The sequence below is a fragment of the Mustela nivalis genome, assembly GCF_964662115.1.
Source record: "Mustela nivalis genome assembly, chromosome: 4".
NCBI lineage: Eukaryota > Metazoa > Chordata > Mammalia > Carnivora > Mustelidae > Mustela > Mustela nivalis.
The window spans coordinates 67634757-67659376 of NC_139023.1; the positions used below are offsets into that span (position 1 = coordinate 67634757).

Genomic DNA, 24620 nt, shown 5'->3' on the forward strand with positions numbered 1-24620 from the left:
ACAACAGCTGTGCACCTGTGCCAGGAATTCATGGCCAAGGGGCAAATGGGGTGGGAGCTGCAGCTTTGCCAAATGCCAGAACACACTGGGCAGAGAGGGGAGCAGCCTCACGGCCTGAGGGACCTCTGCTCAGCGAGTTGGAAGGTCTTGGCATCTACGGAAAGACCTAGTCCACCATGGAACCCAGGCCCCCTCCCGGAAGCTGAAACAGCCCCTTCCACCGTCAGAGTCCCAACGACCACAGAACCAGCAGGTAGAGAAGAGGCTGCTTTACTGCTGGAATGATGGATCCCCACCACCATGGAGAAATGGAGTTTGTACTTATTAGAAGCTGAACTGTAACCCCCCCACCCCCGCAAATTCTTGTGTTGAAGTTCTAATTTCTAGTGCCTCCGCACAGGATTGTATTTGGAGAAGGAGCCTTTAAGGTGAGGAAAATGAGGTCCTGAGAGTGGGCAGTACTCCCACAGGACTGGCATCCCCAGGAGAGGGCAACAGGACACAGAAGGTGGGGAGAAGGCCGCCGTGGGTGAGCCCAAGCCCGGGAGAGAGGCCTTGGAAGGATCCAGCTGAGCCCACACCTTGATCGCAGTCTTCTGGCCTCTGGGCCTCGGAGAGAACACACTTCTGTAGCTGGAGCTTTGGGGTCGGTGGTTTGCTCTACTTTGTCATGACGGCCTGAGCTGGCTGAGACAGGGCTACGTGACAGGGCAAGAGGAACACACCAGGAAGCCAGGGATCCACCCGGCACCCCCTCTGTTCCCTGTAAACTAATGGCGGTCAGCAGGGAACATAAGGGCTGGGCCCCCCTGGCACTGAGCTCCATGGTACCCACACCGGCAAAGAGGAAAAGGAACAGGGGCTGACTATGGGGTTCAGATGAAGAGTGATCAAGGTGACTTCTCCTACCCGCAATAAGGCACTTGGTGAGACCTTGGTGAGTCCTTGAGTTTTTCACGTGGATGGGCAGCTGGCAGGTTGGGGGAAGCCAGGGAGGGTGAGCAGGCCTGGTCTTCGATCTGCCCTTTCAGACCCACATCACCTCCCCCTGACCAAAGCCCAGGTAGCCCCAGAGGGCAGTAGAGGAGGAGAGTGGGATCAGGGCCTCACACCTCAACTCTTGCTCACAGGGCACCCCAGACTTGCTGCACCCCTGGGCTGAAGGTCTCTGCTCCTCACCAGGTGGCCTCTCCATACCTCTCTGTGTGGACCAGTGAGTGCTCCCTCACCTGCTCTGTGGCCCTGGGGTAGGAGGTAGAAGGCGGAGGGATCCTGGGTCCCACACTTCCCCATGCAGCATCCCTGCCCACTGTCACTTATCTGTGAAGAGCCCCCAGTGTTCTTCATCTCAACATGCCATCTGTCTCCTTCTGGGCTCAGATATGGAACCAGGATGGCCCCAGGAGCAGGCACAGCTTGCAGCTGACATTGTGGGCCTTTTTTCCTGCTGGCCGTGGTTGGGGTCTGACAACCTGGAAGCCCCACCCCACCTCCCAACATGTGGAGTGCAGGGGTCAGCCTGCCTGGGCCTCAAGGAGTGGGTCCTCATCTGGGCTCCAAGCTGACTCCGGCAGGCGCCCTCTCGCTCAGCAGAATGGACATGGGACAGCAATGGAGCCCACTGCACCCAGCAATGAGGCCAAAGGCCCCAGGGAAACAGGAGAGCTATCCTAATGGCAGCCGGACCTCAGTCTCCACGTGTCTGGCCAGCGCCCTGTCCTAGCTCCCTCAGTGGGAGAACACTCTGAAGAGGAGGGACTTGGGGAAGGCCCTGCTCTAGCCAGGTTCCAAGTGTACCCTGGGCCTGGCCACAAAGGGTAACCCCAAGACTGACCAGTGGAAAGGCACTGTAAGGGGATGAGCAAGAGGACAGGAGAGGACAGATAGAGCCGATGGATGGGCCACTGGTGGTCCAACCCATCTCAGCTCCCGGCCCCCCAGGCTGCGGAGTCAGCACAGGTTCACAGTCACCAGGTGCGGAGGGCTTCATAGGGCAGGGACTTCCACGTAGTGCACAAGGTTTGAAAAAGGGCCTGGTCGGGCCCAGTAGTCCACGGCTCGAACCCGGTAGAAGCCAGAGGTGACGGCGGTGTCTGAGGGCACAAACACATCCGTGTGCTCTTGAGTGATATCCCCCAGGACCTGCCCCAAACTCCCAGAGCTCCCTGGAGCCCACCCCACGGGACACTGTGCCAAGGCCCAGAAGTGGGGCAGCTGAGGCCAGGGCACAGGGCCACAGGCACACCTGGGCTGAACACAAAGAGGTTGAAGGTCGACGGCTTGCTGCTGACAGGGGCGTACATCTCACCATCCGTGGAGAACTGGATCTCATAGGTCCACAGGCACCTGAGGGGACCAGTCAGAACCAGGGCTGGTGTCCTAGTGCAGTGGAGTATAAGGCAGACTCACAGCCCCTTCTCTGACCCCTCCCCGGGTGCCTGGCCCTCCTCCTGCAATGAGGACAGGCCACATTGATGAAGAGAGGGGACTGGAACCCAGATGCCACCTGCCAATGTTCCCTGCAGGGCCAGGGACCAATGTCTTGGCCATTTCTGTGTCTGTGAGAACAGCGGGAGCAGTGGTATGACAGGCAGAGGTGGGGACCAGTTGGAGAACCAGAGTGGAGTGACCACGTGGGCACTGCAGCCTCAAGAAACTGGGCATAGACAGGGACAAGCAGCTCCTCAGGGTGGGTATTAGGGGAGTGGGAGTGAGTGCACTCACGCACTTGGAGCCCACGTGCTCATCCGACCAGACCAAAAGCACCTGCCCACTGGTCAAAGGCAGAGCACGGAGCCGGGTCACCTGCAGGGAGAGAGGCTCCGTGACTGGGGGGTTGGAGGGGCCTGCGAGGCGGGGCAGGAAGGGGCTACTTGCCTGGCCTGGTGGCTTCTCAGGGCGCGCGCAAACGTGCACCAGCAGGAGCGAGGGCAGCTGGAGCTCCGGGCGAAGGGTCAGGCGGCCGCTGGCAGGGAAGAGCTGTGGCGCCACAGCCACCGGGTCCTGGGGACAGGAACTGGTGGTACTCTGGGCTTTGGGATCGCAACAGCCGCCCTGCCCCATCCTGCGCCCTGCCCGCCGACCTCAGCTGCGCGCATGCGCCGGAACTCCTCTGTGGAGGGGAAGACCGGCTGGCCGAGACGCTGCCACTCGCCATGTGGACTGCAGAGCTCGTTGTCCAAGTACAGCGTGACGTAGACAAGCCCTGTGGAGCCAGATGCTGGAGCCACGCCCCACCGGGCCGGCCCACCAGAGCCTCGCCCCGTCCCCCAGGACCTCAGCTCACCCGGGCCTGGGGGCACCCCGCTCAGGCGCAGGGTCAGGGCAACGCTGCGGTTGGCGTGGGTGCGCGTGTCGTCACTTGCATAGATCAGCACCGTGGCGCGCCAGGCATCAAGGGGGCCACTGGGTCTGTGGGCGCTGGCTAGCACACCCACTGTGTGGTTGCTGTCCAGCACGGTCCCGGCTTGCGACACCTCAGCCCAGAGCTGCTCGCGGTCTACAGGGCCGGGGTGGGGTGGTTGCTAGGCAGAAGTCGCGGCCTCCCAGGGCTGCCCTCCAGGGCCTGGCTTCCCACCATTCATTGCCCGCCAGTAGGGGTCCAGCCCCAGGAGGGCCACAGTGACCCACTGAGCTGGGGAAGCGGGGTGGTGAGGGGCAGGAAACTCCCCCATCCTCCCCCATCCCCAGCAGGGCACATACATCAGTGTTTCCCCTGCCTGAGGGCCTTTGCACAAGCCACTAGGGCCCTACTGAGCCTGGGTCCTGGCCCCACCCAGGGTGCCCCCGGCGGCCTCCTCTGTCCCCAGTCTGGGCTGGCGCCGGGTAAAGGAAGGGGCGATACCCAGCAGGGCCAGCAGCGCCATGGCAGTGAGCACCGGCTTGCGCAGGAGCTGCACGTGCGGCGGCCGCGTGTTGTTGACCTGGAAACGCGCAGTGAGCGTGCGCTGCGTGAAGTAGTGCGGGTGGTAACTCAAGAAGGCGTTGTCGTTGCTCAGGAGCGCATAGCGCATGGCCGAGCTGGTGTTGGCCAGCAGCAGGTTCTGGTGCTGCGCGATGACCTGCGGGCATCCAGGTGGCAGTGCTCTTCCAGGCGCCCAAACCCCGGTTCCCCCAAAGGAACGTGGCCCAGGGGGTAGGTCCTGGGGGCTGGCCTACCTTTACCACCATGGCCGCATAGGTCACATCAGCCCTCCAAGGCTGCGGCAGGGACCAGCCCACCAGCGGGTCCGCCTCATCATTGTAAATGGGGGTGTCAGCAAACTTGGGGAAGAGCTGTTTTATCTGTTGCACCGTGGCCTTCTCCTGCTCCAGGATGTAGATGGAGCTGCCGGCACCCTGCGGGAATCAGCCTCAGGACCACTGGGCTGAAGACCAGGTGGGGCTGCAGCTGGCCGGCGTCCCTGTCTAGCGGAGTGCCAGGGGCAGTACTGTACCTTTTTGTGGAGGGAGATGTAGTCCAGCCGCACACCCGACTCCCCCGTGAAGAAGTTGGTGCCGTTGTGACAGTGCCCCAGGAGGCCCCAGCAGAGCGGGGATCGAGGCCAGGGGTGGAAGGAGTCCCCGGGGCCGCCGAGGCGCAGAGCAGGGCTGGCAGCCCGCAGACCCTCGGAGCAGGCGTCGTAGTAGTTCAGGAAGCCTGGGCCAGAGGGAACTTGAGTCCATCCCCTGGTGCCTGAGGGGCTGCTCCCGCCCCTTCTCCACTCACAGGACCTCAGAGGCCGCCACCCACCTTGCATGGTCATGGACACGTTGTCAAAGTCGTGGTGGTCTGGCTCATTCCAGGTCTCGAAATTCCACTTGGAAACATGTGAGAGTCCATACCGACCTGCAGAGTGTCCCTACTGTCATACATGCTTCCCCCTGCCCTGTGTGGGGAATGCCAAGCCTATCCCAACTCACAGGAAGTCTGCCTACGGCTGGACACTTGGCTATGACAAGGCTATCCAAACCCATATGAACCCACTGCACCCTGCCTGGCCTCCTTCCCCATCAGGAGACCCTGGCTCAGGGCTCATGAGAGAGAAGACCAAGGAGGTGGCCCAGGTGGTATGGGAGAGCCTGACCAGGAACGCCCACCCTCTCCCTCCAGGGCCTGTGCCCTGCCCACCAATGTATCTCCTGGCCACGAGAGAGACCAGCTCCTTCCACTCAAACACCTGCTTCTTGTCCTCGAAGTTGGTGAAGCGTTTGGAGGGGCTGCCCATCAGCTCAAAGCCTGCAACACAGAAGGTGGCTGTCCGGCCGGGGGCCCCAGCTGCCCGTACAGAGGCCAATCCTCTGCATATAACCAGCGAGGACTCAGAGGGGTCAGGTCATGGGGAGGGAGCAGGACTAGAGTGCCGAGGGTGGGGCTGCTGCTTACCTGGGAGGAGCTGGTTCTCCCTGAGAAGATCCAGGTACCGATCCAGATGGGTGAAGTTGTAGCTCAGACCTTGCCCAGCTGATCCCCTGTGGAAAAACAGTGAATGTCAGGCCAGAGGACAGTGGGACCCGGGCTGAAACTGCCGCCACATTCAAGCATGTAGGGAGCCTGCAAGGTGCCACACAGGTCTCAGATCCAGACTCCTCAGTCGGTCCCACCCCTTGGAAAACACCAATGATGGCAGCCTAGCAGTCATTCACAGCCTAGTATGAACCAGTGTGCCTGTACTGGAAGCCTACCCCCAAGCCTTCAGGAGCTCAGAACAGCTTTGGGCTCAGGTGTGGCATGGGGCAGGCAGGCCTTTTGGGAAGGGTACAATAGAATGGAGTACAGGAGAACAAGTCACCCTACAGACAGCTGACTATGGAGTGGGGAGCCATGAAACAGGGCAGGACCTGGGGGACGCCACACCTTGCTTCTTGGCATCTCCTGGAGGCCAGGGCTCCAGATTTGTCTCAAGAGTATTCCTCTTCCCTCCCACACTCAGAAAAGGGAGAAGGGCAGCCTCCCCACCCTACTTCATTCATCCCAGACTGTGGCCCAAATTCTTCCAGGTTCACATTCTGGGAGGAGATAGAAATCATCAGGCAACTATTTGAATCTTTAAGAGCACATGAGATGTACCCTGAAGGGGAAGGGCCAGGGAGCAAAGGATCAGGCAGGGAGGGCCTCTCTGAGGTCACGTCTAAGACCTACCAAGTAGTGAGACAAAGCGAGCAACAGGAATGCTGGGGGAACAGCCAGGGCAGCATGTGCAATGGTCCTGAGGTTGGAGCAAACTCATAGTGATCGAACAGCAGAAAACATGGAGTGGACCTGGGACACAATAGGGTGCAGGCTGTGACAGGGTCACAGAAGGCCTTGTTCCCAAGGTGAGGATGGGCCCCTGACTCACAGTGAAATGGGGAGCCCTGTCAGAGATCCAGCGAGAAAAGTGCCATGACTTTGTTTTGAAAACTTTTTTTTTTTAAAGATTTTATTTATTTTTTATTTGACAGACAGAGATCACAAGTAGGCAGAGAAGCAGGCGGGGGCAGGGGGGAGGGAAGCAGGCTCCCTGATGAGCAGAGAGCCCGATGCGGGGCTCAATCCCAGGACCTTGAGATCATGATCTGAGCTGAAGGCAGAGGGTTTAACCCGCTGAGTCACTCAGGCGCCCCTGAAAACTTTTTTTCAACAGTTTTAGGTTTATAGCAAAACTGAGAGGGAGGCAGAGAGACTTCCCATTTTCCCTCTTCTTGCACGTGGGCTCAGCCTTCCCTGTGAACCATGTCCGCACCTAGTGGTATATCCCTTATGGTGGACCAGCCTCCACGGACACACCACCATCACCCAGAGTCCACAGATGACATCAGGGTGCTCCTCGGGGACGCATGTTCTGTGGATCTGGACGAGGGCATCAGGGCAGGCGCCCACCACCACAGTATCACCTAGAGTTGCTTCCCGGCCCCCACATGACCCGTGCTCCCCCTGTCCGCCTTCCTCCTCCCAGCCCCCGACAACCACAGATCTAACAACTGGCCCCATAGTTTTCCCTTTTGCCATGATGCTTGGAAAGGTCCCCCGAGAACAGTGCAGCACCAGTACTGGGTGGTGGCCACAAGGCAGCAGAAAGGAGCTGGAGCAGATGGGCTTACAAGGTAGAAGGGACAACCTGCGGATGGGTGGGGTGGGTCTCACACAGCCCCTCACACTTCACCTGAGCAGCTTGGCCAGTAGGGATACAGGGGTACAGGTGGTCTCTGAGGGTGGACCCGGCATTGAGAGCTGAGGGAGGAAACTGGTGGCCTTGCAGTCAGGCACAGGCAAGGCCCCAGGGCGGAAGGAGTCGTGCAGGGGTACGTGGCCCAAGCTGAGGGGCACTGCCTCCAGAGGAGCATAGGCAGGTGGTCCGACAGGCCTCTCAGGGCTCCCCCTAAGAACATGCCTGGTCCCTTCATGGTCTGTCCCAGGAAAGAAGGCGGCTGGGGGGTGGGAGGGCCTGCAGTGCGCCCTCTTGTGGCCACTGGGGAGAAGAAGGGTGAGGTCACGGAAAATCGGGTCCTGGGCAGCTTTCATCTGTCCAGCTCTCCATCCCACACCACAGTCTGGCCCACAGTCATCTCCCTGGGCACAGTGAGGACATGGATAAGTCAACACCTCTCCTCTACGTTCTCTCTCCCACGCCTCGCTTTGTACAGGGTCAAGGCTGAGTCTGGGCCGGGGCTTCAAAGCCCACACTGGGACCAGGGCAAGCCACCACACATGTGGGCCTCCTGCTCCTCCCAGGCCCGGTACTCTGCTTTCTCTGGCTGGCCCTTCTGTGCAGGGCTGCGTCCTCCCACTCCTGAGGCCCAGCAGGACAAGCCTCTGGGCAGTGGGACTCACCTCCCTCACCTGTTCCCCTCCCATCCAAAGGTCAGGACTGGTAGCAAAGAAAACTAACAAGCAGTTGGGTAAAAATTAAATGTGCACAGCAGACGGTTCCAAAGTCCCACTGCTGTGGGGGGTGGGTGGGCAGAGGTGATGGGGTGACCAAAGGGAAAGTTAGGACATGTGCAGGGGCTCCAGGCTCTCCCTCTAGCCCCTGGAGGCAATGACCCCAGCCTGCACACACTGGGCGCCCAGCAGGTCTCAGACATGTGCTGCCATGTGTGGTGTCTTGGGCCAATGAGGTACCACGGGGGAGCCCCAACACAGAGGCATCCCCAGCCTGTCACCCTGGGTGGGTAGGAGCATACCCTGGCCCGGCCAGCCCTCACAGCTAAGGATACCCTGCGGGCCAAAACACCCCTCCCCAGGGCCAAAAAACCCACCTCAGAGTGACCCCCAGCCAAGGAACCCCAGGGAGCAGTCCTTGGGCTCCACCGTGGGTGTCTGGGTCCCCCCTGTGCCTGGGCCCTTCAGAGTGAGGAGCTGAGACCTCAATCAGGGAGGCGGCTGAGCGGTGAGGTGAAGTGCACACAGGCCTGGGTCTCCACTGACCAGCCTGCATTCTGCGGCCTGGGTCCGAACCTGGAACGGGAGGCCTCGGGCTCCTGGCACGTGGGCCACGGCTGCCGCGGATGCACAAAGGGCTCATTCACGCACGCCGGCGGAGGTCGGGCTGCACTGAGCAGCACCCCCAACCACTGCGGGGGGGCCTGAGCGCCTGCGCCAGAGGACAGTGCGGCGACCCGCCCGGTGAGTGCTCGGGTGAGAGCGTACCCGCTGCGGCCGCGCGTGCTATGCGGTGGGGGTCGCGCACGGAGGGGACGTGGGCGAAGACGTGGGGCGCGCGCTCCCGGAGCAGGAGGGCGGGGCCGTGCGCGCTCAGAGCGGGAGTGGTGTAGGGGCACGCAGCGGGCTAATGGACCCGCCCCCTGAGGGAGCTCGCAGCCTCAGTCTGAGCGTGAGGCTAGGAGGGTGTCGGGCTAAGGGCCGGCTGGCGGGAGAGGCCGGTGCTCTCCATCTTCCCAGGCAGCACCGGGGGAAACGCGGGTCTGGTCCTCGGAGCTGTGGAAGCAAAACGCGCTGCAGACCCGGCCCCTTTGCACTCAGAGTCGGGATGCAATGTCTCCTTTCCAAATAAGCGTACTTGACGATTTAAAACCGAGATTTAAAGACAAATACTAAGGAAATAACCATGTGGCTTAGGGCTGGGCAGACTCCCCAAGAGGGGGGTTCCAGGAGGGCGAACCCCAAAGCCCCTGTCCGGGAGAAGTCTGCAGCTCCGTGGGCCGGCGGAGTAAGGGGGTGTGGGCCTCAGGAGCCCCTCTGACAAGCAAGCGCCCAGGAATAGGTACCTATGTGCGGGGCCAGACCACAGGTGCCCATCACCAGCCTCAATGCAGAGAAGCTGGGGAAGGGCACGTTGGGGGCAGGGGGAGGGGGTCCTGCAAACCTCTCAAAGGTCAGATGTGACCTCAACTGCTACTCCTTCACCTGATTTAGACACCCAGCCCCAGCAGAATGTGAGCCCAATCCCGGCCAGCAGGGGGAGGGGGGCGGGCAAGGCTGGCTCCCTGCTGCAGCTGACAGGGTGGAGGCTCTGGGTGGGCCCACTGCCCACTGAGCCCCTCCCAGAAGCAGCTTTGCCTGCCCTGCATCTCACCCCTGGGGCTTTCCCACCCAGAGCCTCCAGAAACCCCTGCCCCTCCCCTTCCTAACTCAGGAAGGGCCCCTTCCCATGCTAGGTCCCCACTCCGAGGAACCCCTCTCCTCCAGCAACACCCAGGCCCCCTCGCCCAGCACGCACACGCTAACCCTGGCTGCCACTGCTCTGGGCACCAAGGAGTCCTTTCGGTCACACAACCCCAGGGAGTTCTCTCACTGGCCCCCTGCCAGTACTGGGGCAGGAGATAAGGTAGATGCCCCCCTCAGAAAGCTACCCTCCCCTCTGCACCCCAAGGTGTGCCTGATGACCCCAGGAAAGGGCCTGAGGCTCTCCTGCTCTGGGCAAACAGCTCCCCACCAGAGGTCACGTGGGTCCTGGGCTGGACGTCCAGGGTGGGGGGAGAGGGAGACCCTAGGTGTGTCCTGGAGGGACGGGAGAGCATAGCGGCTATGGGGCCAGGGCAGCCCAGTGGGATGGGCCCCTTTGCACACATAATCCTTCAAGATCTCAGTGATGGAATTTCACCTCAGTTATTCGGTATAAAGGTGGGGGACCTGAGACCGCAACAGTCCTCGTACGGTTTCTGAGGCACGAGAGTAACCATCTAAAGCCATCACGTGCCTTCCCCCCAGCCCTGGCCCATGCCGGGCACCTGTCAGTCATGCAGGTGCTCAGACCACCCCATCCCCTCCCAGCAAGAGGGCACCCCTCCTGAGTAGTGTATCTTGGTGCCTGCTGGCCCTCCAGCAATCCACACGCGTGCATGCACAAAAACCTCACACCCGCCTTCCACACAAGGACATGGAACAGAGGCTGAGGATACAGCTGCCCAGGGCCACCCTGGCCAGCGCTCTGGCTCGGACTAGATCTGTCCCTCCTTACAACAGGAAGGGTGACCAGGGACAGGATAAAGAGCTCGTCCCTCCCCCAGGGTCCCTCCCCCTCCTCGCCTACCCCTGGGTAGTTGTGGCGAGGACAGTAAAAGGCCCCAGAGCTGAAGGGTCCCTTGCGGCCTGTGTCCCGGGGGACTTCCGCCTCCCCCAAGGACCCCAGCATCCAAGCACCCTGCCCCAGGCACTAGGCACCCTCACCCACCGTGTCCCGCACCTGGGCCAGCGCGGGGAGGCTGGGAGCTTATCAGGAGGCCCCGTACAATTGTTTGTGAACCTCTGATTACAGTGCAAGTCCCTGGATTAGCCGACAGGTAACACCGGTCTGGGGGAAACCCATGACTCAGCAATTTTGGGGGTAAATAATTTAACTGCAAGTCCAGCTGCCCAGGCAGTCAGATGGTCACCACAGAGCACTGCCCCCGGCGGGCACGACATCTGCCACGGCTGGGCTCCTGGCTCCAGCTCCACACTCGAATCCTGCTGCCCACACCCCTCCCACCCCCCACTGGCCAACAGAAGCCAGAGGGCTCTGGAGGCCCAGCCGGCCGACTCACTCCAGCCCCAGAGGACCCACAGGCCAGCTGCCTCGCTACCCTCCAGTCCCCCAAGCCTGTGAGGGGCTCCTCAGGTAAGACCATCCAGGGCCCTGCTGTGGAACTGTGAAATCCCTGAGGCGACCAAAGAAGCCAGCTCCCTGGGGGAAGGGAGTGTGGGACCGGGTTTCAGGTCTCCTCTGTGGACCCCCAGGCACAAGGCAGATACCACTGAAGCAGTCCCCTCCCACACACCCGGACCTTGGGGGCCGTGTACTGAACCCACTCAGCGTCCCTCTGGAGTTCAGGGGGCTCTGGCTCCCCGAACCTCCCGCCATACAGTCCTCCACACCCCGGGGAGATGCCAGGCCCTGTGTTGTGGGCCAGGGGTGGGAAGGCAAGAGCAGGCCGAGCCCTGGAAGGCCCACTGTCCTTGGGACACAAGGGACAGTCCCACACTTTTGTTCACGGTACACCTGTGTGGTCTGAAGAGTATTATGACACCCTGGGCAAGGAGACCCCACAATTCTGGGGGATGAGGCAGAGGACAGAGACCAGTCACCCCAACCTCCCTACCCCCTGGCCCCCAATGAGATCACCCTCCCAAAGCCATCCCAGGAATTCTGGCACAGAGACTGGGGTGGCCAGCGCTGCTGGCCCAGCACAGATTGGGGGTCCCAGGATCTCCAAGGTTTAACAGGGCCTCTGAGCCCTGAGCCCATGGTACAGAGGTGATGGAAGGGCTGCCAAAGGGGACCATGGTGGTTTGGATGGGTGACAGAGGGGCCACTGCCTGCCCGGGGAAGTGGACGGGAAGCAGGGGAGCTGGGTTTGGCCATGCATAGGTCTGGGGCTCTGTGCTGCCCTCTGACTCCAGCAGTGACAGACGCGTCCGTTGCAGGTTCCCCTGAGGAGTGTGGCGGGCCAGAATGGAAGTGTCTGCGGAGGGCGCGCCGCAGGGCACGGGGCCAGTGCTGGTGCGCCGGCGGTCCCCAAGGTCCCTGGGCCTGCGTGAGATGCTCAAAGCCAGGCTGTGGCGCAGCTGCACGTGCAGCACGCAGAGGGCCTGGACGCTGGTGCAGGACCTGCTCCCCGCCACCCGCTGGCTGCGCCAGTACCACCCGCGGGAGGCCCTGGTGGGTGATGTTATGTCCGGGCTGGTCATTGGCATCATCCTGGTGCCCCAGGCCATCGCCTACTCGCTGTTGGCAGGGCTGCAGCCCATCTACAGCCTGTACACGTCCTTCTTCGCGAACCTCATCTATTTCCTCATGGGCACCTCGCACCACGTCTCCGTGGGCATCTTCAGCTTGCTCTGCCTCATGGTGGGCCAGGTGGTGGACCGCGAGCTCCTGCTGGCTGGCTTCGGGCCTGCCCAGGAGGGGCCCGGGCCTGGGGACAACAGCAGCACCATCAACGCCTCGGCTGCTGTGGCGGGACTCAGGCCGCAGGACTGTGACCAGGACTGCTACGCCATTCGCGTCGCCACTGCCCTTACGCTGGTGGCTGGCATCTACCAGGTGAGGGGCCGCCCAGGTGGGGGTTCTACAGAGCGAGGTGCAAGCCCCTTGGGTGCTTACCACCTACTCGGAGGGCCAAGCCCAGGGCAGTGTAGAGTCGGGGCCTCGGAGGACAGTGGGTTTAACCAGCAAGGACAGGACAGAGCTAACAGAGGTGGGCACGGGATAGCACCCCAGGATGGGGGCACCCAAGGCTCTGAGGATGCCCAGGAAAAGGGACCCTGTCTGGCGAGCTGTGGCCTAGACAGGAAGAGTCGGCTAGAGCTGCGGACTGGCCTGACTGGCTCACATAGCCCCCTGGGTTTCCTGTCTCCACTGGGACCCCGAGGGACTGCCTCTCTTCCCGCAGCTTCCCCATGCCCTCAGCTCTCCTGGACCAGGCCTGTCCTGTCCACCCCCAATGTCACACCCTGCCAGGGGCCCCAGGTCTCCCAGGATGGGGGCAGTGTCCCCCGCAGGACAGGGGAAAGGAGCTGCTTGCTGCTGCCTGGAGGCGGCACACGGAAGAGGACCAGCAATGAGCACACGAGGCTGCGTGTGCTCCTCCAGGATCTGCTGTGCTCGTGTGCACACGCACATGCAGGGGACTCCACACACAGTCCGCTTAGGAGACAGGCAACGGCAGTGAAGGGGTGAGGGGCTCTGGGCTTCCACCACACTCACTCCACCCTGTCCGCAGGTACTCCTGGGCATGCTCCGGCTAGGCTTCGTGTCCGCCTACCTGTCTCAGCCACTGCTTGATGGCTTTGCCATGGGGGCCTCGGTGACGATCCTGACCTCCCAGCTGAAGCACCTGCTAGGCGTGCGGATCCCACGGCACCAAGGGCTGGGCATGGTGGTCAGCACGTGGCTGAGCCTGGTACGCGGCGCTGGGCAGGCCAACCTGTGCGACGTGGTGACCAGTGCCACGTGCCTAGCCGTGCTGCTGGCTGGCAAGGAGCTCTCTGAGCGCTGCCAGCGCCGCCTGAAGGTGCCCCTGCCCACGGAGCTAGTGGTCATCGTGGCGGCCACGATGGTGTCCCATTTTGGGCAGCTCCATGAACGCTTCGGCTCCAGCGTGGCTGGTGATATCCCTACGGGCTTTGTGGCCCCACGGGTGCCAGACCCGGGGCTGATGTGGCGCGTAGTGCTGGACGCAGTGCCACTGGCCCTTGTGGGCTCCGCCTTCTCCATCTCTCTGGCGGAGATGTTTGCCCGGAGCCATGGCTACTCCGTGAGGGCCAACCAGGAGCTCCTGGCCGTGGGCTGCTGCAACGTGCTGCCAGCCTTCTTTCACTGCTACGTCACCAGCGCCGCACTGTCTAAGACCCTGGTGAAGACAGCCACTGGCTGCCGCACACAGCTGTCCAGCGTGGTCAGTGCCGCTGTGGTGCTGCTGGTGCTGCTGGCGCTGGCGCCGCTCTTCCGGGACCTGCAGCGGTGCGTGCTGGCCTGTGTCATCGTCGTCAGCCTGCGTGGTGCCTTGCGCAAGGTCAGGGACGTCCCGCAGCTGTGGCGGCTCAGCCCGGCTGACGCGCTGGTCTGGGTGGCCACCGCGGCCACCTGTGCGCTGGTCAGCGTCGAGGTGGGGCTGCTGGCCGGCATCCTCCTGTCCCTGCTCAGCCTGGCTGGCCGTACCCAGCGCCCGCGCGCCGCCCTGCTCGCTCAGATTGGGGACTCTGGCTTCTATGAGGACGCGGCGGAGTTCGAGGGCCTGGTCCCCGAGCCTGGGGTGAGGATATTCCGCTTTGCAGGGCCGCTCTACTACGCTAACAAGGATTTCTTTCTTCGGTCCCTCTCCAGCCTCACGGGGCTGGACGCGGGGCGTGCGGCCACCAGGAAGAAGGAGCGGGGCCTGGAGGCCAGGGTCAGTGAGAGAGACCCTGTCGAGGGCATGGACCTGGGCCCAGAGACCAGCACGGCGGCCCTGGTATCCACGGCAGCTGGCTTCCACGCTGTGGTCATCGACTGTGCACCCCTGCTCTTCCTGGATGCAGCCGGTGTGGCCACGCTACGGGACCTGCGCCGAGACTATGCAGCCCTGGGCGTCATGCTGCTCCTAGCCTGCTGCAGCCCCTTGGTGCGGGACACCCTGAGGAGAGGCGGCTTCCTTGGGGAGGACCAGGGTGACCTGACTGAGGACGGGCAGCTCTTCCACAGTGTGCATAGTGCCGTGCAGAGGGCCCGAGCCCGCCACAGGGTGCCAGCAGCCACAGACTCCGCCCTCTAGCAGAGCCTCCATTCTGCCCCAGGAGCCCTCCTCAGATATATGCACACCATTGGTCACCGACATCAGTTGCCACAACTCCTCCAAGACTGATGCTGTGCCCCTCTGCCCTGGAGGGAACACACAGAGGCCCCTGACACTTAAACATCCAAGAGCGACTCCCTTGAAACAAACCGCCCCAGTGCCAGCCCGGACCACAGGCTGAGCATCCAGGGCCCTGCAGGGTTGATTTGACGCTGGGTGTCACGGTCTTATTTGAACAAGGTCCCCGAGGCAATCATGACGCCTCCAAGTTGCCAACAGGATACTGGTCCCTTGCCCCGCCCAGTCCCAGTCCCACTGGGTGAGAGGTGGCAGCTCTGGCCAGGGGCAAGAAGGTCTCTATGTCTCTGGAAGTCTTCCAAACACACACCCAAGTGTTCCTTATGTGCCACGCCTTGGCTGGGTGGAGCCCTGCAGGGCCAAAGGGGAGGGGGTGTGACCAACACAACTTCAGCCCAGCCCCTGGGCAGTCTTCCTGCAAAGCCTGACTGGCCAGCGCATCGCACAAGGTCTGTGGGTGCATGGGCTCTAGGCCAGCCACAAAGCTGGTGCAGTGGGACACCCACCTACCCCCGAGCCTCTAAGTGATGTCCAGTGGGCTGCCAGCTGTGCCCAACCCAGGAGCCACCCAGCACCCACCACAGCCCCCAGACTGCACGGCCCGCACACCCAGACAGAGTCCTCCTCTTGGCCTCAGTCTTCACCTCCATAAAGGGGGCTCTGCCAGCTGTCCCCATCACTCACCTGGCTGTGATGAGCTCCAGCAGCCAGTGGGTCCGGACCTGCTCAATGCCACCATGAGGGACAGCACCCACATAGGCCAAGTTAAGCTGCTGGTCCCAGCTGAGGTCATACTGGTCAGCCTGGCTGTGAGGAAGTGGGGGGCTGGGGACAGAAAAAGGGGGATGTGGCATGAGTCCCATGGACAGGCCCAGGCTTGCCCAGGACACCCGTCTCCAGCAGCTGGACAGAAAGTGCCTGCCAGTGAATGTTACTGTCCCTGATGTAATAAAATGACCCCTCACACCAGGAATGTCAGAAGTCTCATGTTTATGGAAAGCAGGGGCTCCCTGAGGGGAGAGGACCACATCCCAGTACCCTGCTCCTTCCCCTCAGTCAGGTGCTCTCAGCCAGAAGCAGGCCACAGAGGGGGTGGGAGCCATAGGGAGGTGGGAGACAGGGGCAGGTCTGAGACATAGCAGGGTGGGAGACAGGTCCCCTCGTAGGGATGTGTGACGTCACTGTGGCTGCCCCCTCAGGAGGGTCCTGGTCTGCTGCCTCTCCTGGCTCAGCCTGCCCCAGGTGGCCAGCAGGCAAACTCAGGGCCTGTCCAGAGGCCTCTGGAACCCACTCAGAAAACCCTTCTTGGCACCCAAAACACTGCCTGGAGCCCGCGGACAGAGAAAACTCTGGGTCTGACTGACGGGGGACCCTGAGGGTAAGGAGTAAACCAGCCAGCGGCGGGCTACCGCCCGGGCAGCTGTCCTCCCATCAGAGCGCCTAAGGTGGGCCCAGAGCGCGAGAGGGAAAGGGTCTCTCCAATGCAACCAGGGGGACCCAGAGCGTGTCCCGGGTTCAGGAGGAGCGCGCGGCGGGATGGAGGCGAGATGGGCCTCTAGGGCCTCGGTTTCCTCGCACGGAGCGCTCACCAGAAGCCGGTGCTCCTCCAGAAGGGCCGCAGGGGCCGCAGAGCGCGGGCCGCGTCCACGAGCACGAGGTGCGGGGCCTCTGCCAGGGCCCTGGGCGTGGCCAGCAGCGCGGCCAGCAGCGTGAGCAGGGGGGTGCGGGAGCGCGGTGCCCGCATGGTCGGGTGGGCGCTGGGGCGCGGGGGCGCACGGTCGCCGCAGGCCCGGCGGGTCGTCTGTGCTCCGGGAGCCGAGGGCTGCGCGGCGCCGACCCGTTCCACCTCCGGGTCGCACGCCACGTGACTGCCGCGGCTAGTTCTCGGAACCCGGGCGGGGCGGGCCTGGCAAGAGGCGGGGCCGGCCTGGCAAGAGGCGGGGCCGGCGAGGGGGCGGGGATTGGGGGTGGTCCCCATCGTGGGTCGCGGCCCCTTTTCTGCCCTGGGGCCTTCTCTGCTGAAGTGCGGCTGTGCGCCGACGCGTCCCGCAGGAGCGCTGCGCCGTCCCGGGGCCCGAGCGAGTTCTTTTCTGATTCGCGCTTCAGAGGGTTGCTCCGGAGACCCGCAGGGAAGTAGCCGAATGCGCGGGTCAGGCGGCCACTTGATGGCTCTGACCTGCGATGGCTGGATGGTGTGCACAGGTGGTCGGACGGGGGCACGTTCGGAAGATGAGCGCTAGGATCTCCAGTGGATGGGATGCAGGGGGTGGGAGAGTCAAAGGAGAGCCCATGCAGGGTGGGCTTGGCTCAGGGAAGTGACAAGGAGCAGGTGCGGTCAGGGCGCAGGCCGGCTGGGAGAAACCGAGTGGACCTTGCTGACAGCTGGGTGGCCCGGCCTGGCTGTGCTCATCCTTACACTCCACGTGCAGGCGCACGCGTGGCAAACGCCGTGGCTTCCACAGTTGGACCTGTCCCCACACTGCTCCTGCCGCCCTCCTGTGGGAAGCCCCAGAACCCCTCCTGGAGGCCACCTACGGACCAGCCCCTCATGCTGGCGACAGAGCAGTGTCTGCAGAGGTAAGAGTGTGGGGCTGGCTAGCACTACTGGAAGATCCCCAGCCACAGATTTGGGGGGCCTGCAAGCGGGGGGTGGGCGGGGGGGCACAAAGACCGCAGCCCAGGCACATGGCTGTGAAGGGCTGAAGCCAAAGGCCAAGGAAGCATTTATAGAGCTCACTGATTTTTCAACAGAAGCTACAGAAACTAGTACACAGTGAGAGGAAACTCACTCCTGGAAACACACAACTGGGGAGCTAGAATTCTGAATCCAGCAAGAAGTTTACTTCAAAAGAAAAGGTCAGATAGAGACTTTGCGGAGAAATGAACTCTGGAGACACTGGTTGCCACTGGCCCTCACCTGAGGAGATGGTAACTGGGGCCCTCGAAGCAGAATGACCCCCACAGCCCAGAGCTTCAGGAACAGTGTGTTGTATATAAACCTAATGAAAAATGCTTTCTAAAACCAGAACAGAATGTCTTCTGGGACTTAAATACCCCAGGGAATTGAAACGCATGACAATAGCACAGAAGTTGTGAGCAGAATAATTGTAGTGTGATTGGCTGGCCCACAGCCAGACCCTGGGCCTCATCCCAGGACCTCTGAGTGTGACCTTTCATGGTGAAGGGACTTGCAGGTGAGATTAAGTGAAGGATCTTGAGATGGGGAGATAATCCTGGATGATCCCAACGGGGCCTGTATGTCATCTTTGCATCCTTGTAGGGGGAGGCAGAGGAAGACTTGACAAGGGAGTGGCTGCATAAAGACCTCAGAAGAGAGGTGTACTGTGTACTGAGGCTTTGTTCAGACCAGGTACAGTAAGACACACACACAGGGAGATGATTGCAATGAAGAAAGAAGTTCATATTCACGGATACGAGGAGACAGAAGGCTGGGCACTTGGGCCACGGCCACACAGGAACACCGGAAGTGGGGAGAGATCAGCAGAGAGCCTCATGGCAAGTTTGCATTACACAGAGGCTGAACACATCTCCCCTTCAGGACAGGAAAGGACAGAGAAATCTTTTCAGGTTGGTGTAGGTGAGAGTTGGGCAAAGGGCCCTTAATTAGGGGAGCTTAAGGCCTGAGGCAAGATAAGCACTCATCTTGGGGTCCATTCATTGAAATGGGATATGACGAGGAATTGTTTAACAGGATCGTTATGTCCCTCAGTGAAATCGGTTCTGTGGAACCTCTCAGAAATATCGCGGTTTCAAGTGACATGTGTCTTGGTTACTTGTTTCTAACTCCAAAAGGTAAGGATGTCTTGGTCACGACTCGTATTGTGGTTTTCCTGTATCTGGACGCATGTGTGATTTCAAGTTTCATTTTTGGCATCTGTGAGTCAAGAGAGTCCCAGTGTTCTCTACTCTGAAGGGGACAGTTCTTACGCAGTGGTCTGACAGTGTGTCATCAGTGTGAAGATGGGCCATTGTTGCCCAGAGCACTCACTGCTCAGGCACCTGTATGAAGTTTGGCTAAAGTGCTGGCCTTGGGTCCTGTCCATGTTCGGGGATGTCCTGGCAGTAGGATTCCAGTGGTGTTGGTCACACATGGTGGCTGGTGGTGCTGTTTACATGGTCTGCCTGCTCCTGAGCCTCCAAGTCCCAAGGGGCTCCCAGGCAGCCAGCAGCCTGGGGAGGAATGTGTTGCCAGTGGGACCCAACAGGACTCAAAGCTGTTGGACCTCTGTGTCCTAATGAGTGTGTCCCAGGAATCCCCTTGGAGGAAGGCACCATGTTGGAGAGAGGTGGCTGCGTCAGGAACTTGTATGGGGGTTGGTGCTGTGGTGCAGCTCTGGGCAGCCGGGAGCGCAGCACTGTATCCCCTTAGGTGTGGAAGTAGTTGCTGCAGATAGGCTGTCGAAACAAGCCAGAATTGGACATTTCAGCCCATCAGTACGAGCAAATGTTTACTGGTTGGGTAATAATCTGAATGGTGCTGGGTACTAGGTGTGCGGCCCCTGATGGGTGGGACCACATCATGGAGGGGGCGGCCGGGGGGCGGTTCTGGTAATCCACCACTAGTTGCTCCTAATGTTTCCAGGTGAAAGAACACACAAGATCAGGCCTGTATCTTCTCCCCTCTTTTTCTTTTCTTTTTTTTTTTTTTTTTTTTCTTTCTGGTTTTAGGGTTTTCACTCCTGCCTCTGGCTGATAGGAGGAAACTAGGAGGGAAGGGTCTGCAGGAGCCTTCCTAGGATGGCTCCAACCCAGCAGCATCCCTTCCCCTTGTTTCTTCTCTTAAGGCAGGATCTTTTTTCCCTCTTAAACAAAATCAGGACTGTATCTTCTCCCCTCTTTTTTTTTTTTTTTGTTTTTTTGTTTTTTCCCCTCCCCTGCCTGTATTTGCTTATTTTCTTCCTTCTTGATGCTCTGGCATCTGGGGCCTTGGTCCCAGAGAGTGTGCTCCTCCAAGGGCTACATGGTTCCTAGAGAGAGCCCACACCCCGAAGCCACCCTTCATTTCTCTTACATGCCAGGCCAACACCCCCTTTGCCCCAGATCATGCCAAGGCCAGATAGTGGACACTAGGGACAGCACTATAGCCCAGGCCTGCCAAAATTATTCAAATTGCCCGATCCCAAACTTACTCCCTGTGCCTGCTGCTCACCCTTTCCTTCCTATGAAAACTTCAATAAAGGCTCTGGGCTACATTCCCTTTGCTCCCCTCTGCTTTCTGACTCCAACTGGTGCTTCGCCCTGTGGCCCTGCGTGGTGTGGGGTACCTGATTCTCTTGAGAAATGTAAGTAATAAATTATTCTTCCAAAGGCAGATGTTTGCATTTCTGTCACCTTAGCCTATCTGATTAAAACGAATCTCAGGAATAGGGGGCCTGGGTGGCTCAGTCAGTGAAGCGCCTACCTTGGCCTCAGGTCATGAACTCCGGGTCCCGGAATTGAACCCCGTGTCAGGGGTCCCTGCTTGGTGGGGAGTCTGCTTCTCCCTCTGACCCAGCTCATGCTCACTCCCTCAAATAAACAAAATCTTTTTTTTAAAAAAGATTTTATTTATTTATTTGACAGAGAGAAATCACAAGTAGATGGAGAGGCAGGCAGAGAGAGAGAGGGAAGCAGGCGCCCTGCTGAGCAGAGAGCCCGATGCGGGACTCGATCCCAGGACTCCGAGATCATGACCTGAGCCGAAGGCAGCAGCTTAACCCACTGAGCCACCCAGGCACCCTAAACAAAATCTTTTTTTAAATAAGATTTTATTTATTTATTTGACACAGAGAGAGAGATCACAAGCAGGCTGAGAGGCAGGCAGAGAGAGAGGAAGAAGCAGGCTCCCTGTTGAGCAGGGAGCCTGATGTGGAGCTCTATCCCAGGACCCTGAGACCATGACCTGAGCCGAAGGCTTAACCCACTGAGCCACGCAGGCACCCCCAAATAAGCAAAATCTTTTTTTTTTTTTTTAATCCTGGGTACACAGTTTAAAGATGCTGTGCTTTGATGGTGGAAGAAAGGGTCATGAGCACCGGACTGCAAAGAACACAGCTCCAGAAGGTAGAGAAAGCCAGCAGGAGGCCTCTAAAGGGAGCGTGTCCTGCTCACACCTTGAGCACATGCAAGGCCTTCTGCTCTTGGATCAGGGCTGTCGAACCCAGTGGAGAAGAGACCCTGTGGCCCTGGCCAGAGATGGACATGGATTCCCACGGGGCCTTAGTCATATGATCAGATGGCTTTGTCAACTTCGCTAAAGGAAGATGGTAGGACCACAGCAGTTCCCACACTGTCTCAGGCTCCCTCCGTCACACTTCCCCTCTTCTGGGTGGTTCTGGGGACGTGGGGAAGCCTTTTCTGGATCTGCCCAAGGGGAAGCTGAGTGGTGGAAACATCAGCTTGGGTTTACTGGACTGTATGCACATTGTTCCTGGTCACTTCTTTGCGAACTTAATGCCAGACACCCTGGCACAGAGGACAGCTTCCAGGAACAGCCGTGGCAACTAACCAAAAGGAGTGAAATCACATGAACTTTTGGAACAGGATTAAACATTCTGCCGATTTAACAGGAAATGCTGACATCAGCAAGATAATGGAGAACCCTGAGAGCCAATGTGACAAGGACATGACGTAAGAGGGTTCATGAGATCCGTAAGGGCATTTGAGATTAGTCACAGCACAAGAAAATGAAGTGCCCCAGACTTTCCAGCTTATAAACGAAACGAATTTGTCAAGGTTCTCTCCAAATCTGAGGGCAGTCTTAGCTAGATAGGAGTTATGAGTAATGAGGGCCCAAGCGAGGACTTTGGTGAACTAGCAGCCATGAAGGGTTGAAGCCATGAAAGGTTGTTTTCAATCAACCTTGTTAGAGACGCTAAGTTCTTCTTCTCTTTTCTCCCTGAAAATAATATTGAAAAAATTATAAGAAGAGACAATAAGGGACCAATAAGGGGCTCAGTGGGTTAAAGCCTCTGCCTTCAGCTCGGGTCATGGTCTCAGGATCTTGGGATTGAGCCCCACATCAGGCTCTCTGCTCATCAGGGAGCCTGCTTCCTCCTCTCTCTCTGCCTGCCTCTCTGCCTGCTTGTGATCTCCGTCTGTCAAATAAATAAACAAAATCTTTAAAAAAAAAAAAAAGGAGACAATAAAAAAATGTAGATGAAAAATTTATCCTAGTGGCGTATCATGCAGCTATGAATAAAAATTATGGTATTTTCTGGATTTTGTGGTGTTTCTGGTGTTGGTCAGTTTTTAAGAATATTATGATTTCCTTTCTCCTTTTGAATACATTTGTATCTAATTCTATGATGACTTGCATTCTTTCTTAAAGAGAGAGGCTGTGGGTTGCCTAGATGGGATGCTGCATCACCCACACTGCCAAGATAGGCCTGGCAGCCTCGGGAGATGGAACTGCGAACCCAGCAGCATCTCTGTGGCCTCAGGGCCTACAGCCTCTTGAACAGGATGCAAAGGCCCTCCCCAGCAAGGAAAGACTGATCAGTTGGATGAGATGAAGCCTTAAGAAGGCCTGTTCACCCAGAGCCACAGGAGAGTGACAGGACCGTCCTGATGTGGAGGAGGCGGTGCTGACCCAGGAAGCTTCAGTATTCATGGATCTTGGAATTGTGAATTCATCTGCTCGCTAAACCCTTTGTAAGCCCACAGTGTCCATGGTCATTTGGGGATGTGGCCAGAGCAGCGAGGACAGAGTGGGACCCGACGTCCCCAGCAGAGACAGGAGGAGGCAGGGCCCTACTTTCTCAGTTCAGCTCATCCTGGAAACCAGTCTCCTTCCTGTCTGTTGTCTGTCTAGTACCTCATGTCCCGCATTTTCGTGCTTTTGGCTGTGACTCCATGGCTGAAAATGCGCCCCCCAACCCCCAGGTGGTGCTGGAGTCCCACCCAGGGGTCCACATGCCAGAGGCTGCGGTGGGCCCACGGAGGAAACCATGGGTGGGGCGGGTTTTGTTCAGGCTTGAGGCGTGGCGATGCTGGCCACTGGTTTCTTGATGAGCCAACAGCAGAGTCGGTAAGGTGACTTCAGACAGAAGCTGCATGACACACAGTTCTGTTGTGACCAGTGGCTTCCAGGAAGCCGACCCTACCTTCCCCCAGGAGCCCGGGCTGTGTGTTCATGGCTCCAGAGTGCAGCAGCCATGGACGGCGAGAATGGACTGTTGTTGACAAAACAATAATATCTAGAGCCTGAAAACTACAAATCAATAAAGACAAGATGCTCACTAGAAAAATGATGGAGTCACGAACAAATGGGGCCTTACGAGCTGAGCTGTGGGTGGCAGGTGGATCTGCAATAAGGGTCTGGTGACTGCCTTGCCTCCAAGGGACAGAAGTGGAAACCACACCACAACCTCCCAGAAAGGCTGCAACTCTGAGACCATTAGTTGTTCACACGAGTGCACGGAAGGAAATTTCCTACGTTACCAGTGGACATACACATTTTTATTTTTGTGTGTGGGTCTATTTTTCTTTGGGATTATCTTCTAGAGGTGGTCACAGCATGTCCTATGGCCCGGCAAGGTTTCTCCAGTGGATGCGGGTACACACGGACCAGAGCTCCTGGAAGCATGTTTCCTAACAACTGAAGTCTGGCTCCAGCACACAAGCATGTCCACAGCAGAGAGAAGCCGTGGTGCGGCTGCTAACATACACTGAGCATGCTCCAGGAGCAAAGGGACCCACCCACAGTACTCAGAGCAGAGTGCAGGCGTCAGAGGCCCCCAGTTAACAATGCCTAGCTGGCTGGTTTCCGTGTGAGTCTGCCAGGCTCCTTGTAACCGAGTACCATGAGCCGAGGGGCTTGGACAACATGCAAGGATTCTGTCACTGATTCATGTATTGAAACTCTACCCCTGTGGATGGTGTTTGGAGGTGGGGCCTTTGGGGGTCAAGAGCACGGGATGGGGTTAGTGCCCTTGTGAAAAGGGACACCAGATAGCTTGTTCTCTCTGTCTCTCTGCTGCTGTGTGAGGAGCCAAGCGAGAAGGCCCATCTGCAAATGAAGATGAGTCCCCCACCAGAACGTGACTGAGAGCCACTCCGACCTCAGACTTGCGGCCTCCAGAACTTTGAGAAGTACACGTTGTTCAAGGCCCCCAGCCTGTGGCTGGCTTGTGTTGTGTTGGGGCGCCTGAGCTTACTGAGACTTCGAAAGGAGAGAAGGGGAGGGGCACGGCCTGTAGACCCAAAGCTCTCTGTGGGAACATGGACATGGAGTGGGCCACCCAGATCCTCGAGCAGCGCCATGCTCCAGGCACAGATGTTTTCAGCCGTCAGCAAGAAGCTGCTAGCTATTCTGGTAGGGGTCCTGAGAAGTTCCCAGAAGGTTTGACAGCAGTGTGTCTGCCATTTCCATCGGCACACTGCATCAGAGAGCAGAGTTAGGTTTCTGCAGAAATGGACATGTGATAAACCTTTTCCAGGTGTTTCCCCTGCTCCCCACTTTCTCACACATGGAGAGATATGTCCTTGGTCCCGTTTCCTAAGAAGTCAGCTATAGTTTGTATGGTGCCAAGTGGTCTTCCATAGAAACCTGCCCCTTCTCAGGCACCATGGCTGGATTATAACCCTCCCAGGGCCAGGAGGCACATTGGTCCTGGGGCCTGGTCCTCACCTGTGACTTGCGGCCTGGCTGAGGGCAGGTTCAGGTAGCTGGGTGGGTTGAAGCCAGAATGAGGGTGCTGAGAAGACAAGGAGAAAGGAGTGGCCCCAGCGCCTTTGCACCCTCTGTTTCCCGATGCTTGGATGTTTTCTTGCTGCCCACAGCCCAGCTCCTCTTGGGAACTCCAGCCTGGCTCCCTCCATCCATGCCTGGCAGTAAGACATTAAGTGGCTTGGTTCTTATTTTT

General features: G+C 59.2%; 2 protein-coding genes and 1 long non-coding RNA gene across 9 annotated transcripts; 2 read left to right on the plus strand and 1 right to left on the minus strand.

Moving 5' to 3' along the window:
• Positions 1–254: 254 nt before the first annotated feature.
• On the minus strand, positions 255–16656 carry IDUA (alpha-L-iduronidase). 5 transcript variants are annotated; one of them, XR_014310728.1, is made up of 14 exons: positions 16344–16650; positions 15439–15579; positions 5366–5451; positions 5111–5218; positions 4733–4828; positions 4437–4639; positions 4159–4338; positions 3845–4061; positions 3287–3499; positions 3084–3205; positions 2878–3003; positions 2725–2805; positions 2246–2346; positions 255–2093 (listed from the first exon to the last, which is right to left on the minus strand). XR_014310728.1 is itself a non-coding variant. In XM_082727156.1 (14 exons), the coding sequence occupies exons 1-14, from the start codon at positions 16496–16498 to the stop codon at positions 1987–1989; spliced, it is 1932 nt and encodes a 643-aa protein (XP_082583282.1). In that variant the 5' UTR covers positions 16499–16656; the 3' UTR covers positions 255–1986. The 5 variants fall into 5 exon arrangements, 3 of the variants coding, with proteins under 3 accessions (XP_082583282.1, XP_082583281.1, XP_082583283.1); XM_082727156.1 differs by having other exon boundaries at positions 2729–2805; positions 16344–16656; XR_014310727.1 differs by having other exon boundaries at positions 4437–4828; positions 16344–16654.
• SLC26A1 (solute carrier family 26 member 1) lies at positions 6495–15724 on the plus strand. Of its 2 annotated transcripts, none has more exons than XM_082727160.1 (3): positions 6495–8587; positions 11828–12446; positions 13126–15724. In XM_082727160.1, the coding sequence occupies exons 2-3, from the start codon at positions 11856–11858 to the stop codon at positions 14653–14655; spliced, it is 2121 nt and encodes a 706-aa protein (XP_082583286.1). In that variant the 5' UTR covers positions 6495–8587; positions 11828–11855; the 3' UTR covers positions 14656–15724. The 2 variants fall into 2 exon arrangements, with proteins under 2 accessions (XP_082583286.1, XP_082583285.1); XM_082727159.1 differs by lacking the exon at positions 6495–8587 and adding an exon at positions 10475–11021.
• A 73-nt stretch (positions 16657–16729) lies between the features above and the next one.
• Positions 16730–24126, plus strand: LOC309862838. Of its 2 annotated transcripts, none has more exons than XR_014310732.1 (3): positions 16730–17331; positions 17506–17948; positions 22085–24126. It is a non-coding gene; the product is annotated as an uncharacterized lncRNA (long non-coding RNA). The 2 variants fall into 2 exon arrangements; XR_014310733.1 differs by lacking the exon at positions 22085–24126 and adding an exon at positions 20744–22056.
• Positions 24127–24620: the final 494 nt, after the last annotated feature.